This window comes from Eucyclogobius newberryi, unplaced genomic scaffold, assembly GCF_026437365.1.
Source record: "Eucyclogobius newberryi isolate DKJ021-1_F unplaced genomic scaffold, fEucNew1.0.hap1 SCAF_17, whole genome shotgun sequence".
Classification (NCBI taxonomy): domain Eukaryota; kingdom Metazoa; phylum Chordata; class Actinopteri; order Gobiiformes; family Gobiidae; genus Eucyclogobius; species Eucyclogobius newberryi.
Window position 1 is genome coordinate 34,904,338 of NW_027315801.1, and position 18,712 is coordinate 34,923,049.

Sequence of the window (18,712 nt, forward strand, 5' to 3'; positions counted from 1 at the left end):
GTGGACACAGTCGCATTAGTGTGTCACAGTCACATTAGTGTGGACACAGTCGCATTAGTGTGGACACAGTCACATTAGTGTGCTCACAGTCACATTAGTGTGTCACAGTCACATTAGTGTGCTCACAGTCACATTAGTGTGTCACAGTCACATTAGTGTGTCACAGTCACATTAGTGTGTTCACAGTCACATTAGTGTGGACACAGTCACATTAGTGTGGACACAGTCACATTAGTGTGTCACAGTCACATTAGTGTGTTCACAGTCACATTAGTGTGGACACAGTCACATTAGTGTGTCACAGTCACATTAGTGTGTTCACAGTCACATTAGTGTGTCACAGTCACATTAGTGTGGACACAGTCACATTAGTGTGGACACAGTCACATTAGTGTGTCACAGTCGCATTAGTGTGTTCACAGTCGCATTAGTGTGGACACAGTCATGTTCAGACTTTACACTCTGACCTGTGTTTTTACCTGTGGCTCCTGATCTTTCCAGGTTTGTTGAGGATGTTTTCCTCACAGAGCATCATCACTGAAGTTACTTTTTTTGTTGTTAGCTCCACTTTAGCTCCACTTTTAGCACAGCTCTAACATCCACAAAACCGTCTTCTTTCTTTCTTCCATGTGTTTCCCAAAGCCACACGTCTCTTTCCTCACTCAGACCTCTGCTCTGAGGTGCGTAAGTGCTGTAAAGTGCGCAAACGTGCGTCGTTAGGCCTTAGTTATTTTATTACTTGGTTTACGGATCCGCCGCACTTAGATTATTGATTTCTGCAATATAAATAAAATAAATTATTATCTTTTGTTTAATAAAGTAGCGCAAAATAGCGCTAAATTAAATATATAAAGCGGTATTAAGTCAAAAGATAAGAGAGCGTGAAGCAATTTTTCGTCAAACGTCTACATGAGTCTGGGACGAAGCGACTCCGTCCCTGCTCGCGGCCCCGGGAAGAGCATGAGAAGACGCGCATGCCTGTTTCCTTGTCTACTAGGCGCAGCGCTAACTAATTTATATCGCAAATACACCTTTTAAACCCGTTTACCACATTTTCTCCAGCGCGTTTTGACGTGACTAAGGCTGCACACTTAGAAGCGTCTGTTCTACCGATGCAAAACATGCTAAATCTACTTTTACACGCTCCTGTGCGTCGCGTTAAAAACGAAAGTTACGGATGTAACTATGGTTCTATGAATCCATAGATTTTTTTTTTTATAAATATAAATTTGAAATGTTCGGCTGGCCAAGTTAAAACGTTTGCCAGGCCGTATTTTTGACACCCCTGACTTAAAGGGATCTGAGCTTTTTCAAGAGCCCAGTTTAAAGTTGTTAAAAGCAAAGGAGTAGAGGGTCTTTTAGAGCTTTATACCACTCTGAGGTGAACCCATCCCTTAGTGTTTTTAAATCTTTTGATTGCACTGTGTATTTCAATGTCAGTTATTTGAGTTTTTCTTAAGATTTTCAGATGCGCTCAGTCACTCTCAGTCGTCTCTAGTTGAAGTCAGTCGCAGCTGCTTCAGTCTCCAGTTTCAACTGGAATCTCCTGATTTTGGCCATGCAAACTTCTCTATAATCACATCCAGTTGTGTCGACCTCAACATTCTAAAGTTCTCACAACTAGCAGGATTTATTTATCATTTTAACTCGGAATGTTACTCAGTGTTTTTTTTTTCCCTTAAATCATTTCATACGTGATTTTAGATTTTTTCAATTTTATTTTCAGAGCCGTTCAAGAGTCCAGTGCAGTTTGTGTGAAGAAAGAAGAGTCGACAGTGTTTCACCAAGCTGAGGACGAAGAGGAAACACGAGGAAAGAACAACGAAGAGATACATTTACACCCACAGACTAAGGGAGGCTCTTCTGACACAGACAATGATGATGACTGGAGTGCCCCTTTCAGCTGTTCAGGAGCACCGATGGAGAACGAGGCTGGTAGCAACCTCCACGACCAAGTCCAGATCAGAACAAACTCCGAACCATCTCTCAAGCAGAATGCACTCGAATGCTCATTTTGTAAAAGAATATTTCTGCGTAAAAGTCATCTAGAAATACACATTAGAAAGCATACAGGTGAGAAACCCTACAGCTGTTCCATCTGTCAAAAAGGATTTGTCCAAAAGAGCTCAATAAAATTACATGAAAGGATTCACACTGGTGAAAAACCCTACAGCTGTCCTACCTGCGCGAAATCATTCAATGTATCATCGGCTCTCAAGAGACACATTCGAATTCACACAGGCGAGAAACCTTACAGCTGTTCAACATGTTCAAAAAGGTTTTCAGACTATTCTGCTCTCATTCAACATGTACGTATTCACACGGGCATTAAACCATTCTGCTGTTCTATCTGTGGTAGAGCATTCGCAAAACGTAGTAATCTTGTGGCGCACATGAGAACTCACAGAAAAGAGGAACCTTACAGCTGAACAGAGCCAGACTGAGACGTGGTCCTAGACCAGTGGTGGGCAATTATTTTCCTCCTAGGGCCATATTCAAATCTAGGCAAGTAGCGGAGCCGACCCGCGATCGTTGGTGTGAAAAAAAAATCTACAAAATGAAATATCAAATAAAACATCACTTTTCTGTCAAATATAGGCTGTTGAATCTATTATTTAATTCATTTCACATCCTATTTATTAACGATTCAAGTGCAGACAGATGCCTGAGGGCAAAAAATAAAAATGATATAATATTTTTTTTTTTTTTTACAAACGGGTCACATGTGGCCTGCGGGCCGTAGTTTGCCCACCCCTGTCCTAGACTCTCCTCCTCGCTCCTCTCCTCTCTCCTTCTCTCTCCTCCTCTCTCCTCCTCTCCTCTCTCCTCCTCTCTCCTTCTCTCTCCTCCTCTCTCCTTCTCTCTCCTCTCTCCTCCTCTCCTCCTCTCCTCCTCTCTCCTTCTCTCTCCTCCTCTCTCCTTCTCTCTCCTCCTCTCTCCTCCTCTCTCCTCCTCTCTCCTTCTCTCTCCTCTCTCCTCCTCTCCTCCTCTCCTCCTCTCTCCTTCTCTCTCCTCCTCTCTCCTTCTCTCTCCTCCTCTCTCCTCCTCTCTCCTCCTCTCTTCTCCTCTCTCCTCTCTCCTTCTCTCTCCTCCTCTCTCCTCCTCTCTCCTCCTTTCTCCTCCTCTCTCCTCTCTCTTCCTCGCTCCTCCTCGCTCCTCCTCTCTCCTCCTCTCTCCTTCTCTCTCCTTCTCTCTCCTCCTCTCTCCTCCTCGCTCCTCCTCGCTCCTCCTCTCTCCTCCTCGCTCTTGGAGTAAGAATATAGTGGGTTGTATTTCCTGAGACATCATAAATTGTTTCTGATCGTCTAATAAATTGGGCCAATGGTTCCAAGTACAAAGCGAACAGGAGGGGGGACCAAGCACAGCCCTGTCTCACCCTTCTCTCCAAAGTCTGCGGATCTGTCTATTGGCCATTCATTTTAATTCTTGATTTTGGACCATTGTAAAGAGCGCATTTTTTTCTTTTTTTTTAATTAAAACATCGATTTGAAATTTGTTCAACGCTTTAAATAAATAAGTCCAGCTACAGAATCAAACGTTTTTTCAGCGTCCAGACTTATTATTACATCTTTGATTTTGTATTTGTCTCATTGTGTGTAAAGATGGTCTCATGTTGTCTTGTGTTTGTCGTTTGGTAATAAATCCTGTCTGATCTTAGTGGCATTAGTTTGTGAGGATTTGTTCCATTCTTTTGGACATAATTGAGGTGAATAAACGAAATTCCACATTAAGAATAGAAATAGTCTCTATGAGGCACAGTCCAGTCAGTCCTTCCCTTCTTTTGGTATCAGGGATATGATGATCTCTTTCAACTCAGAAGGATCTGAGCTTTTTCAAGAGCCCAGTTTAAAGGTGTTAAAAGCAAAGGAGTAAGTGTGTCTTTAGAGCTTTATACCACTCTGAGGTGAACCCATCGCTCCCCGGAGACTTATTGGCTCGAGCCATGGAATGGAATTAATTCCATGGAATGCGAGGATTCATTGTTCTCCCCTGGTTTCTTATTATTATTATTCATGGTTTTCTGCCACAATTCGGGCATTTTTAACCCCCTGAACATCGATAAAAGTCACACATGGGGTCATAGGTCACACATGGGGTCATAGAAGAATAGTAGAAAAAAGCTTCAGTTGTAGTCATCTGGACTCAGTTTGAAAAAATAGACGTTTCGACTCTCATCCAAGAGTCATTGTCAATAAAAGAATTTAGATCGAGAACTCCGATATTAATACTGTTCTGTGGTAAGACCCGCCCATTGGGAGGAGCCTTCCTGAAGTAGAAAGAGTTGTTTGTTTCAACAGAAACTCCCCCTTGTATCTACCGAGCTAGCCTATTCAGAATTTTAATGGGCTATTAGAATCCTCTTTGTCTTTGTGAGACCCTGGCTCAACCACCCTGAGTACCTGATTAGCATCTACATGTCCTGGTCCTGGTCCTCTACCTTTCCAGGGGATTTGAAGCCTCTAATCACTCGTTTGAAGACGGTGAGGTGAAGGTTTTAAGCAGGAGAAAAGATGGTTTGAAAGAGGAGTCAAGGAAGCTATTTTTGTTAAAAAAGAAAGACCTTCTTTAAACAGGAATGGAGGGCTCAGATTCTATCTCCCTGGTATCTATAATGGTATACTGAACCCCTGGAAAGGTAGAGGACCAGGACCAGGACATGTAGATGCTAATCAGGTACTCAGGGTGGTTGAGCCAGGGTCTCACAAAGACAAAGAGGATTCTAATAGCCCATTAAAATTCTGAATAGGCTCGGTAGATACAAGGGGGAGTTTCTGTTGAAACAAACAACTCTTTCTACTTCAGGAAGGCTCCTCCCAATGGGCGGGTCTTACCACAGAACAGTATTAATATCGGAGTTCTCGATCTAAATTCTTTTATTGACAATGACTCTTGGATGAGAGTCGAAACGTCTATTTTTTCAAACTGAGTCCAGATGACTACAACTGAAGCTTTTTCTACTATGGAACACGCCTGGACGAATGAGGGATTACACCGACATGGGGTCATAGACGCGATCGGCTCGAAATAAAATAAAAAGGAGGCTGCGAGAACGCAACAACGCCACCTAGAGCAAAAATTTAAAAACATGAAACGCTTAATCTTTGGCCTAGGCACGTGAGACTTGGGACAGTGATAGAGCTACCTTTGACCTCTGACCTTTGACAAGTAAAACACACCTGGAGCATCGCTCTATGATAAACAGGAAGTCAGCCATGTCGAATCAAAGTGGCACCGCCACGCTTGACTTTTTTTTTTTCCAAAATTGTACTTGTCCTAGGTTTTTTGTCCAATCAAGCTCAAAACAACACTTTTGGCATCTAAAGACATTGAAATTTAATAATCAGCCAATTTTTTTTTTAAATATTCTTTACGGTCTCAAAAAAGGCTTAATTTCCTGTTTTTTCAAGGACAAGTCACGCCCATTGGAAATGATCTACGGAGCTCATATTTCACTCACTAATGCGTTTTTATGATCTGAGTGGAAATAAATACCCATGTAACAAATTTACTCTATAGCGCCCCCATTGTGTGAAACACTCAACATTGTCTGATTTGTTTGAAACTCATGGTTTATATTCTCCTTGAGACGCAAAAAGGGTATTACAGATATTGTGTATTTTCACAATTGGCCAGCAGAGGCGCAATGAATGTCCTCATTTCCTTTTTCTCTTTTATTTTGATGGGACATTCCCTCTCGTGCCTCGGTCTTAGCATTAGCATTAGCGTTAGCGTTAGCATTAGCATTAGCATTAGCATTAGCAGCGGGTCTCTGTTGCTAGGGCGTGCATCCGGGTCACCGAGGCTCTCTCCCTTTCTCCCTGCTCAGGTCTGCGTTCAGCACAATCTTGCAATTTGTCAGGACAAACTACTAATTGAATTGCAAACTACACAATCATCAACTGTGAATTACTGAGCTTCGTTTGGTCTGACGCAAAACGCAGCAGAAAACATGGACACGCGGGGAAGGCGGTCGCGCGGGGAAGGTGGTCGGCATCATCGCCGCTAAAGCGGCTTTGATTGTTTTTAAATCTTTTGATTGCACTTTGTATTTCAATGTCAGTTATTCCAGTTTTTCTTAAGATTTTCAGATGCACTCAGTCACTCTCAGTCGTCTCTAGTTGAAGTCAGTCGCAGCTGCTTCAGTCTCGTAGTTTGGACCAGTTTCAACTGGAATCTCCTTTGAATCACAAAGTGTGGACGACAGAAAGATGCGACTAGACTCCAGTCACAGCCTGATTTTGGCCATGCTCCAGTACAAAAGACAGTTTACTGAAACTTCCATGCAAACTTCTCTATAATCACACCCAGTCGTGTCGTGTCGACCTCAACATTCTAAATTTCTCACAACTGGAAAATTGTGTAGTGTGTCCTCAGCAAAGTACGGGTTTAGCAGGGAGGTAGAGCCCAGTACAACACACGTCTGAAGCAGCAGTTCTCATACAACAACCCCGCCTCTGTGTGGAATGGCCCCGCCTCTGTGTGGAGTGGCCCCGCCTCTGTGTGGAGTGGCCCCGCCTCTGTGTGGAGTGGGCTCCAGCTTCTCACAAACTACAAGCCCAGAGCCCCCCCTTCTGTAGATGACAGAAAACTGGCCCAACGACTAAATACTTTCTGCTGCAGATCTGACACCCCCTCCCCCACTGTGGCCACCTCTGCCAACCCAACCCTGGTCCCCCCAACTACCCCACCCCTCTCTCAGTTCAGGAACAGGATGTGTGCAGACTATTTTGCAAATCCAACCCGCGAAAAGCTGCTGGACCAGATGGTGTCACCCCGGCCACCCTAAGACACTGTGCAGGCGAGCTGGCCCCTGTCTTCACTGACATTTTTAACACCTCCTGGAGTCATGCCATGTCCCAGCTTCAAGTCGTCCATTATTGTCCCTGTCCCCAAGAAGCCCTGTATCACTGGACTTCATGACTACAGACCTGTGGCGCTGACGTCTGTAGTCATGAAGTCATTTGAGCGCCTGGTCCTCCCCCACCTCAAGTCCATCTCCTCCCCCCTGCTGGACCCCCTGCTGGAACCTATGCAGTTCGCCTACAGAACCAACGGGTCTGTGGACAACGCTATCAACCTGGTGCTCCACTTCACCCTGCACCACCTGGACTCCCTGGGAACCTACGCCAGGATCCTGTTTGTGGACTTCAGCTCGGCATTCAACACCATCCTCCTGCTCTGCTCCGGGACAAGCTCTCCCAGCTCAACGTGCCTGACTCCCCCTGCAGGGGGAGCGCTGACTCCACCTGCAGAGGGAGCACTGACTCCACCTGCAGGGGGAGCACTGACTTCCTAACGGATCTGAGGCAGTGCGTGCGGCTGGGGAAGAATGTCTCAGACACTCGGACTATCAGCACAGGAGGTCCACAGGGCTGTGTACTTTCTCCCCTGCTCTGCTCCCTGTACACAAACTGCTGCACCTCCAGCCACGACTCCGTAAAACTAATCAAGTTTGCGGACGACACCACCCTCTTTGGGCTCATCTGGGATGGGGATGAGTCTCTACAGGAGGGAGGTGGGACCGGCTGGTGTCCTGGTGCAGCGGTAACAACCTGGAGTTCAACACCCAGAAGACAGTGGAGATTATATTGGACTTCAGGAAAGGCAATGCCCCCCCTCACCATCTCGGACTCCCCCATCTCCACTGTGGACTCCCTCCGCTTTCTCGGCACCACCATCACCCGGACCTTAAGTGGGGGCTCACCATCAGCTTCCTCACCGGGAAGGCCCAGCAGAGGATGTACTTCCTGCAGCATCTGAGGAAAGCTAAGCTGCAAGCGGAGATGACGGTGCAGTTCTACACGGCCATCATTGAGTCCATCCTCACCTCCTCCATCACCGTGTAGTACGCTGGAGCCACAGCCAGGGACAAACAGAAACTACAGCACATTGTGCGCTCTGCTGAGAAGGTGATTGGCCGTGGACTTCCATCTCTGCAGGACCTGTACGTTTCCAGGGCTCTGGGACGAGCAGGTCGAATCACAGACCCTTCTCACTCTGGACACGGACTATTTGACCCGCTCCCCTCAGACAGGAGGACACGGTCCATCCGGACCAGAACCTCCCGTCATAGGAACAGTTTCTTTCCCTCTGCCGTTGTACTCATGAACACTGCTTAAGCCCTTTGCAATCACTGCACTGTTCACTTTTTATTGCACTACATATTTTATTTATGTACATATCATGTCTATTTTCAACTCTACTTACCCATTTTTAATATCTGGTAGCTATTCATTGTCCATTGTTTTTGTATTCATTGTTCAGTGTTTGATGTTTGTGTTGCACCAGGACTATGTTCGTGAACCCTGCTCATTGACAAATGGCAAAAAACTTTATTCTGATTCTGAGCTTAAGCGACGTTTAGCAGGTTTTATTTATAATTTTACCTCAGAATGTTGCGCAGTGTTCTTGTTTTTTTCTTCTTAAATAATTTCAGACATGATTTTAGATTTTTTCAATTTTATTTTCAGAGCCGTTCAAGAGTCCAGTGCAGTTTGTGTGAAGAAAGAAGAGTCGACAGTGTTTCACCAAACTGTGGACGAAGAGGAAATACGAGGAGAGAACGACAAAGAGACACATTTACACCCACAGACTGAGGGAGAGTCTTCTGACACAGACAATGATGATGACTGGATTCCCACTTTCAGCCGTTCAGGAGCACAGATGAAGACCGAGGCTGAAGGAAACCCCCACAACCAAGTCCAGATCAGAACAAACTCCGAACCATCTCTCAAGCAGAAAACACACGAGTGTTCATTTTGTAAAAGAAAATTTCTACATAAAAGTCATTTAAAAGTACACATTAGAATGCACACAGGCGAGAAACCTTACAGCTGTCCAATCTGTAAAAAAGGGTTTGTCCAAAAGAGCTCAATAAAATTACATGAAAGGATTCACACTGGTGAAAAACCCTACAGCTGTCCAACGTGCGCGAAAACATTCAATGTATCATCGGCTCTCAAGAGACACATTCGAATTCACACAGGCGAGAAACCTTACAGCTGTTCAACGTGTTCAAAAAGGTTTTCAGACTGTTCTGCTCTCTGTCAACATGCACGTACTCACACGGGCGAGAAACCATTCTGCTGTTCTATCTGTGGTAAAGCGTTCACAAATCGTAGTAATCTTGGGACGCACACGAGAACTCACAAAAAAGAGGAACCATGCAGCTGGACAGAACCTGACTGAGACATGGTCCTCTCCCCTCCTCTTTCCTCCTCTCTCCTCCTCTCTCTCCTCCTCTCTCCTCCTCTCTCTCCTTCTCTCTCCTCCTCTCTCCTCCTCGCTCTTGGAGTAAGAATATAGTGGGTCGTATTTCCTGAGACATCATAAATTGTTTCTGATTGTCTAATAAATTGGGACAATGGTTTCAAATACAAAGCAAACAGGAGGGGGGACCAAGCACAGCCCTGTCTCACCCTTCTCTCCAAAGTCTGTGGATCTGTCTAGTGGCCATTCATTTTAATTCTTGATTTTGGACCATCGTAAAGATCCGGGTGTTTTTTTTTAATTATTAAATCATCGATTTGAAATTTGTTTAACACTTTAAATAAATAAGTCCAGCTACAGAATCAAAAGTTTTTTCAGCGTCCAGACTTATTATTTCATCTTTGTTTCATTGTTTTTGTATTTGTCTCATTGTGTGTAAAGATGGTCTCATGTTGTCATGTGTTTGTCGTTTGGTAATAAATCCTCAGTTCAGTTTGGGAGGATTTGTTCCATTCTTTTGGCTCTACTCCGAGCTCCTCCCGTGTGACTGAGCTCCTCACCCTATCTCTAAGGAAGCGCCCAGCCACCTGGTGGAGGAAACTCATTTCGACCGCTTGTATCCACGGTCTTGCCCTTTCAGTGATTACCCCTCATGATCATAGGTGAGGGTAGGAACGTAGACCGACCGGTAAATCAAGAGCTTTGTCTTTGGACTCAGCTCCTTCTTCACCACAACAGTCGATGCAGCGACTGCATCACTGCAGCCGCTGCACCGATCCGCCTGTCGATCTCACGCTCCATCCTTCCCTCACTCGTGAACAAGACCCCGAGATACTTGAACTCTCCACTTGGGGCAAGGACTCCCCACCCACCTGAAGAGGGCAAGACACCTTTTTCCGGTCGAGAACCATGGCCTCGGATTTGGAGGTGCTGATTCTCATCCCAGCCGCTTCACACTCGGCTGCAAACCGTCCCAGTGCATGCTGCAGGTCCGGGTTTGATGGAGCCATCAGGACAACATCGTCTGCAAACAGATGAGAGATGAGATCCTGTGGTCCCCAAACCGGACACCCTCCGACCCCTGACCACACCCTCCGACCCCTGAACACACCCTCCGACCCCTGACTGCGCCTAGAAATTCTGTCCATAAAAAATTTAAAAGAACCGGTGACAAAAGGCAGCCCTGAGGAGTCCAACATGCACTGGGAACAGATCTGACTTACTGCCGGCAATGCGAACACAGCTCCTGCTCCGGTCATACAGGGACCGGACAAAGAAACCCAGAGCACCCCCCAAAGGACACCCCGAGGACACGGTCGAAAGCCTTCTCCAGATCCACAAAGCACATGTGGACTGGTTGGGCAAACTCCCATGAACCCTCGAGCACCCGATGGAGGGTCTAGAGCTGGTCCAGTGTTCCACGACTGGGACGAAAACCACTCTGCTCCTCCTGAATCCGAGGTTCGACTATCAGTCAGATTCTCCTCTCCAGGACCTGGAATACCCCTTATGTGAGGCTGAGGAGTGTGATCCCTCTGTAGTTGGAACACACCCTCCGGTCCCCCTTCTTGAACAGAGGGACCACCACCCCGGGTCTGCCAGTCCAGAGACACTGTCCCCGACCGCCACGTGATTTTGCAGAGACGTGTCATCCAAGACAGTCCTACAACTTCCAGAGACTTTGGGTACTCAGGGCGGATCTCATCCACCCCCGGAGCCCTGCCACCGAGGAGTTTGCGAACAACCTGGTGACTTCAGCTTGGGTGATGGACGAGCCAGCCTCTTAGTCCCTGGTCTCTGCTTCCTCTTTGGAAGACGTAACTGAGGGATTAAGGAGGTCCTCAAAGTATTCCTTCCACCGTCCGACGACATCCCCAGTCGAGGTTAGCAGGTCTCCACCCACACCATAAACGGTGTTGGTGAAGCACTGCTTCCCCCTCCTGAGGCGCTGGACGGTTTCCCAGAATTTTTTTGGGCCCAACCGATAGTCCTCCTCCATGGCCTCCCCGAACTCCTCCCAGCCCAGAGTTTTTGACTCGGCAACAGCACAAGCGGCGGCTCGCCTGGCCCGCCGATACCTTTCAACGGCCTCAGGAGACCTACAAGCCAAATAGGCCTGATAGGCCTCCTTCTTCCGCCTGACGACATCCCTTGCTTCCGGTGTCTACCACCGAGTTCGGGGGTTGCCACGCGACAGGCACCTGAGAGCTTGCGACCACAGCTCCGAGCAGCCGTATTGACAATGGAGGTGGAGAATATGGTCCACTCGGACTCAATGTCCCCAGCCTCCCCCTGGAATCTGGAGAAACTTTCCCGGAGGTGTGAGGTGAAGACACTTCCGACAGAGGGCTCCGCAAGACGTTCCCAACAGACCCTCACAATGCGATTGGGTCTTCCAAGTCTGTCTGGCTTCATCCTCCGCCAGCGGATCCAACACATCACCAGGTGGTGCTCTACAGCTCCGCCCCTCTCTTCACCCGAGTGTCCGAGTCACGCAGCCGGAGGTCAGATGACGTGACAACAAGAGACAGGCCGGAGCTCAATGATCAACTTGTTGATCATTGAGCTCCTGCCTGCTGTCCAACGTGCGCGAAAACATTCAATGTATCATCGGCTCTCAAGACACACATTCGTATTCACACAGGCGAGAAACCTTACGGCTGTTCAACATGTTCAAAAAGGTTTTCAGACTATTCTGCTCTCTGTCAACATGTACGTATTCACACAGGAATGAAACCATTCTGCTGTTCGATCTGTGGTAAAGCGTTCTCAAAAAATAGTAGTCTTGTGGTGCACATGAGAACTCACAGAAAAGAGGAACCATACAGCTGAACAGAACCAGACTGGAGACGTGGTCCTCTCTTCTCCTCTCTCCTCCTCTCTCCTCCTCTCTCCTCCTCTCTCCTCCTTACTCCTCCTCGCTCCTCCTCTCTCCTCTTTCCTTCTCTCTCCTCTCATCCTCTCTCCTCCTCTCTCCTCCTCGCTCTTGGAGTGAGAAGATGATGGGTTGTATTTCCTGAGACATCATGAATTGTTTCTGATTGTCTAATAAATTGGGCCAATGGTTCCAAGTACAAAGCGAACAGGAGGGGGGACCAAGCACAGCCCTGTCTCACCCTTCTCTCCAAAGTCTGTGGATCTGTCTATTGGCCATTCGTTTTAATTCTTGATTTTGGACCATTGTAAAGAGCCCAATGTTTTTTTTTTTTGTATTAAAACATCAATTTGAAATTTGTTTAACGCTTTAAATAAATAAGTCCAGCTTCAGAATCAAAGGTTTTTTCAGCGTCCAAACTTATTACCTCTTTGTTTCATTGTTTTTGTATTTGTGCCATTGTATGTAAAGATGGTCTCATGTCGTCTTGTGTTTGACATTTGGTAATAAATCCTGTCTGATCTTTGTGGATTCAGTTTTTGAGTATTTGTTCCATTCTTTTGGACATAATTGAGGTGTATAAACGATATTCCACATTCAGAATAGAAATAGTCTCTATGAGGCACAGTCCAGTCAGTCCTTCCCTTCTTTTGGTATCAACTCAGAGGGATCAGAGCTTTTTCAAGAGCCCAGTTTAAAGGTGTTAAAAGCAAAGGAGCTTTATACCACTCTGAGGTGAACCCATCGCTCCCGGGGACTTATTGTTTTTAAATCTTTTGATTGCACTTTGTATTTCAATGTCAGTTATTCCAGTTTTCCTTAATATTTTCAGATGTGCTCAGTCACTCTCAGTCGTCTCTAGTTGAAGTCAGTCACAGCCTGATTTTGGCCATGCTCCAGTACAAAAGACAGTTTACTGAAACTTCCATGCAAACTTCTCTATAATCACACCCAGTCGTGTCGTGTCGACCTCGGACTCTAAATTTCTCACAACTGGAAAAAATGTGTATTGTGTCCTCAGCTTAATCGACGTTTAGCAGGTTTTATTTATCATTTTAACTCAGAATGTTACGCAGTGTTTTGTTTTTTTTGTAATTATTGCATACGTGATTTTAGATTTTTTTAAATTTTATTTTCAGAGCCGTTCAAGAGTCCAGTGCAGTTTGTGTGAAGAAAGAAGAGTCGACAGTGTTTCACCAAACTGAGGACGAAGAGGAAACACGAGGAGAGAACAACGAAGAGACACATTTACACCCACAGACTGAGGGAGGGTCTTCTGACACGGACAATGATGATGACTGGATTCCCCCTTTCAGCTGTTCAGGAGCACCGATGGAGACAGAGTCTGACGGAGACCTCCACGACCAAGTCCAGATCAGAACAAACTCCAAACCATCTCTCAAGCAGAATACACTCGAGTGCTCATTTTGTAACAAAATATTTACCCGTACAAGTCATTTAGAAATACACATTAGAAAGCATACAGGCGAGAAACCTTTCATCTGTTCAACTTGTAAAAAAGTTTTTTTCCCAAAAGAGCTCACTCAAATTACATGAAAGGATTCACACTGGTGAAAAACCCTACAGCTGTCCAACGTGCGCGAAAACATTCAATGTATCATCGGCTCTCAAGAGACACATTCGTATTCACACAGGCGAGAAACCTTACTGCTGTTCAACGTGTTCAAAAAGGTTTTCAGACTATTCTGCTCTCTGTCAACATGTACGTATTCACACAGGAATGAAACCATTCTGCTGTTCTATCTGTGGTAAAGCATTCTCAAAACATAGTAATCTTTTGGTGCACGCGAGAACTCACAGAAAAGAGGAACCATACAGCTGTACAGAACCAGACTGGAGACGTGGCCCTCTCTCCTCCTCCTCTCCTCCTCTCTCCTTCTCTCTCCTCCTCTCTCCTCCTCTCTCCTCCTCGCTCTTGGAGTAAGAAGATGATGGGTTGTATTTCCTGAGACATCATGAATTGTTTCTGATCGTCTAATAAATTGGGCCAATGGTTCCAATTACAAAGCGAACAGGAGGGGGGACTAAGCACAGCCCTGTCTCACCCTTCTCTCCAAAGTCTGTGGATCTGTCTATTGGCCATTCATTTTAATTCTTGATTTTGGACTATCGTAAAGTGCGTAATTTTTTTTTATTATTAAATCATCGATTTGAAATTTGTTTAACACTTTAAATAAATATGACCAGCTACTGAATCAAAAGTTTTTTCAGCGTCCAGACTTATTATTACATCTTTGTTTCATTGTGTGTAAAGATGGCCTCATGTCGTCTTGTGTTTGACATTTGGTAATAAATCCTGTCTGATCTTAGTGGCATTAGTTTGTGAGGATTTGTTCCATTCTTTTGGACATAATTGAGGTGAATAAACGAAATTCCACATTAAGAATAGAAATAGTCTCTATGAGGCACAGTCCAGTCAGTCCTTCCCGTCTTTTGGTATCAGGGATATGATGATCTCTTTCAACTCAGAAGGATCTGAGCTTTTTCAAGAGCCCAGTATAAAGGTGTTAAAAGCAAAGGAGCTTTATACCACTCTGAGGTGAACCCATCGCTCCCGGGGACTTATTGTTTTGAAATCTTTTGATTGCACTTTGTATTTCAATGTCAGTTATTCCAGTTTTTCTTAATATTTTCAGATGTGCTCAGTCACTCTCAGTCGTCTCTAGTTGAAGTCAGTTGCAGCTGCTTCAGTCTCGTAGTTTGGACCAGTTTCAACTGGAATCTCCTTTGAATCACAAAGTGTGGACGACAGAAAGATGCGACTAGACTCCAGTCACAGCCTGATTTTGGCCATGCTCCAGTACAAAAGACAGTTTACTGAAACTTCTCTGTAATCACATCCAGTCATGTCGACCTCAGACTTTATAATCAAACTCAGTCCAGTCGTGTCGTGTCGACCTCAACATTCTAAATTTCTCACAACTGGAAAAGATGTATATTGTGTCCTCAGCTTAAGCGACGTTTAGCAGGTTTTATTTATCATTTTAACTCAGAATGTTACGCAGTATTATTATTTTTTCTTAAATCATTTCATACATGTTTTTATATTGTTTCAATTTTCTTTTCAGAGCCGTTCAAGAGTCCAGTGCAGTTTGTGTGAAGAAAGAAGAGTGGACAGTGTTTCACCAAACTGAGGATGAAGAGGAAACACGAGGAGAGAACGACGACGAAGGGCCACATTTACACCCACAGACTGAGGGAGGGCCTTCAGACACAGACAATCATGACAACTGGAGTGCCCCTTTCAGCTGTTCAGGAGCACAGATGGAGACCGAGGCTGACGGAGACCTCCACGACCAAGTCCAGATCAGAACAAACTCCAAACCATCTCTCAAGAAGAATACACACGAGTGCTCATTTTGCAAAAAAATATTTACGCGCAAAAGTCATTTAGAAATACACATTAGAATGCACACTGGTGAGAAACCTTACATCTGTTCAACCTGTAAAAAAGGATTTGCCCAAAAGAACTCACTCAAATTACATGAAAGGATTCACACTGGTGAAAAACCCTACAGCTGTCCAACGTGCGCGAAAACATTCAATGTATCATCGGCTCTCAAGAGACACATTCAAATTCACACAGGCGAGAAACCTTACAGCTGTCCAACGTGTTCAAAAATGTTTTCAGACTATTCTGCTCTCTGTCAACATGTACGTATTCACACGGGCGAGAAACCATTCTGCTGTTCTATCTGTGGTAAAGCATTCACTCAAAGTAGTAATCTTGTGGTGCACATGAGAACTCACAGAAAAGAGGAACCATACAGCTGAACAGAACCAGACTGGAGACTGTTTGTGGTCCTCTCTTCTCCTCCTCTCTCCTCCTCTCTCTCCTTCTCTCTCCTCCTCTCTCCTCCTCGCTCTTGGAGTAAGAATATAGTGGGTCGTATTTCCTGAGACATCATGAATTGTTTCTGATTGTCTAATAAATTGGGACAATGGTTTCAAATACGAAGCAAACAGGAGGGGGGACCAAGCACAGCCCTGTCTCACCCTTCTCTCCAAAGTGTGGATCTGTCTAGTGGCCATTCATTTTAATTCTTGATTTTGGACCATCGTAAAGAGCGCAATGTTTTTTTTTATTCTTAAATCATCGATTTGAAATTTGTTTAACACTTTAAATAAACAAGTCCAGCTACAGAATCAAATACTTTATTACCGTCCAGACTTATTATTACATCTTTGTTTCATTGTGTGTAAAGATGGCCTCATGTCGTCTTGTGTTTGTCGTTTGGTAATAAATCCTTTCTGATCTTTGTGGATTCAGTTTGTGAGTATTTGTTCCATTCTTTTGGACATAATTGAGGTGAATAAATGATATTACACATTCAGAATAGAAATAGTCTCTATGAGGCACAGTCCAGTCAGTCCTTCCCTTCTCTAATTTTAACTCAGAATGTTACGCAGTGTGTGTTTTTTTCAGACGAGTTTATAGATTGTTTCAATTTTATTTTCAGAGCCGTTCAAGAGTCCAGTGCAGTTTGTGTGAAGAAAGAAGAGTCGACAGTGTTTCACCAAGCTGAGGACGAAGAGGAAACACGAGGAGAGAACGACGACGAAGAGCCACATTTACACCCACAGACTGAGGGAGAGTCTTCTGACACAGACAATGATGATGACTGGATTCCCCCTTTCAGCTGTTCAGGAGCACCGATGGAGAGCGAGTCTGACGGAGACCTCCACGACCAAGTCCAGATCAGAACAAACTCCAAACCATCTCTCAAGCAGAATACACTCGAGTGCTCATTTTGTAACAAAACATTTACATGTAAAAGTCATTTAAAAGTACACATTAGAATGCACACAGGCGAGAAACCTTACATCTGTTCAACCTGTAAAAAAGGATTTTCACAAAAGAGCGCACTCAAATTACATGAAAGGATTCACACTGGTGAAAAACCCTACAGCTGTCCAACGTGCGCGAAAACATTCAATATATCATCGGCTCTCAAGACACACATTCGTATTCACACAGGCGAGAAACCTTTCAGCTGTTCAACGTGTTCAAAGAGGTTTTCAGACTATTCTGCTCTCTGTCAACATGTACGTATTCACACAGGCATTAAACCATTCTGCTGTTCTATCTGTGGTAAAGCGTTCACTCAACGTAGTAATCTTGTGGTGCACACGAGAACTCACAGAAAAGAGGAACCTTACAGCTGAACAGAACCAGGCTGTTCGTGGTCATGTGACGTTCTCAAACTGTGGTACGTGGGCTTCTGTTTGGTTCAGGTGTGGACGTCATTTAGAGTCTCATTGTTATGCACATGTCCCCTCATCTTTCCTCCTCTCTCCTCCTCTTCTTCTCTCTCTCCTCCGCTTCCTCTCTCACTTCTCCTCTCTCCTCCTCTTCCTCTCTCCTCCTCCTCTCTCCTCCTCTTCTTCTCGCTCTCCTCCTCTCTCCTCCTCTTCCTCTCTCGCTTCTCCTCTCTCCTCATCTTTCCTCCTCTCTCCTCTCTCCTCCTCTTCCTCTAATCTCTCCCCTTCTTCCTCTCTCGCTTCTCCTCTCTCCTCCTCTCTCCTCCTCTTCCTCTCGCTCATCCTCTCTCCTCCTCTTCCTCTCATCTCTCCTCCTCTTCCTCTCTCGCTTCTCCTCTCTCCTCCTCTTCCTCTCTCTCTTCTTCTCTCTCCTCTACTCTTCTCCTCTCTCCTCTACTCTCCTCCTCTCTCCTCCGCTCTCTTCCTCCTCTCTCTCTCCTCCTCTCTCCTCCTCTTCCTCTCTCTCCTCCTCTCTCCTCCTCTTCCTCTCTCTCCTCCTCTCTCCTCTTCGCTCTTGGAGTTAGAACATAACCGGTTGTATTTCCTGGTTTGTTTTACAAGTAATAAATTGTCAAAATGCTTTTTTAATTTTGCACAATTTTGTATGTGATTGAAGTCATGAAAAATACTTATATCTAAATATGTTGTAGCCATACGATGGTCTAGAACACATTTTGGTTTAAACAAGCAGGTTTTGGTTGTTATTGCTTTAAATTGTTTCTTAAACGTATATGGTCTATATCAGGGGTGTCCAAACTAAACATACATGGTGTATAAGTCTAAACACACTATTACATGTGTATAAGTCTAAACACACTATTACATGTGTATAAGTCTAAACACACTATTACATGGTGTATAAGTCTAAACACACTATTACATGTGTATAAGTCTAAACACACTATTACATGGTGTATAAGTCTAAACACACTATTACATGTGTATAAGTCTAAACACACTATTACATGGTGTATAAGTCTAAACACACTATTACATGGTGTATAAGTCTAAACACACTATTACATGGTGTATAAGTCTAAACATACTATTACATGGTGTATAAGTCTAAACACACTATTACATGTGTATAAGTCTAAACACACTATTACATGGTGTATAAGTCTAAACACACTATTACATGGTGTATAAGCCTAAACACACTATTACATGGTGTATAAGTCTAAACACACTATTACATGGTGTATAAGTCTAAACACACTATTACATGTGTATAAGTCTAAACACACTATTACATGGTGTATAAGTCTAAACACACTATTACATGTGTATAAGTCTAAACACACTATTACATGTGTATAAGTCTAAACACACTATTACATGTGT

The 18,712-nt window shown here is 44.6% G+C and overlaps 2 protein-coding genes across 2 annotated transcripts in view; both read left to right on the plus strand.

Annotated features, from left to right (window-relative positions):
- The window catches only part of LOC140363625 (uncharacterized), a 48,923-nt gene extending 45,050 nt beyond the window's left edge, over positions 1–3,873 (plus strand). Inside the window, exons 2-3 of the mRNA XM_072450255.1 lie at positions 1,727–2,073; positions 3,818–3,873. Of these exons, the coding sequence (XP_072306356.1) occupies positions 1,727–2,073; positions 3,818–3,873 (403 nt within the window). The remainder of the gene's footprint in view (positions 1–1,726; positions 2,074–3,817) is intronic.
- Positions 3,874–7,739: 3,866 nt separating this feature from the next.
- On the plus strand, positions 7,740–16,171 carry LOC140363626 (uncharacterized). Its single transcript, XM_072450256.1, has 5 exons — positions 7,740–7,795; positions 8,472–8,700; positions 11,833–12,014; positions 13,649–13,918; positions 15,451–16,171. Exons 1-5 carry the CDS (start codon positions 7,740–7,742, stop codon positions 15,878–15,880), a joined length of 1,167 nt encoding a protein of 388 aa, XP_072306357.1. The 3' UTR covers positions 15,881–16,171.
- Positions 16,172–18,712: the final 2,541 nt, after the last annotated feature.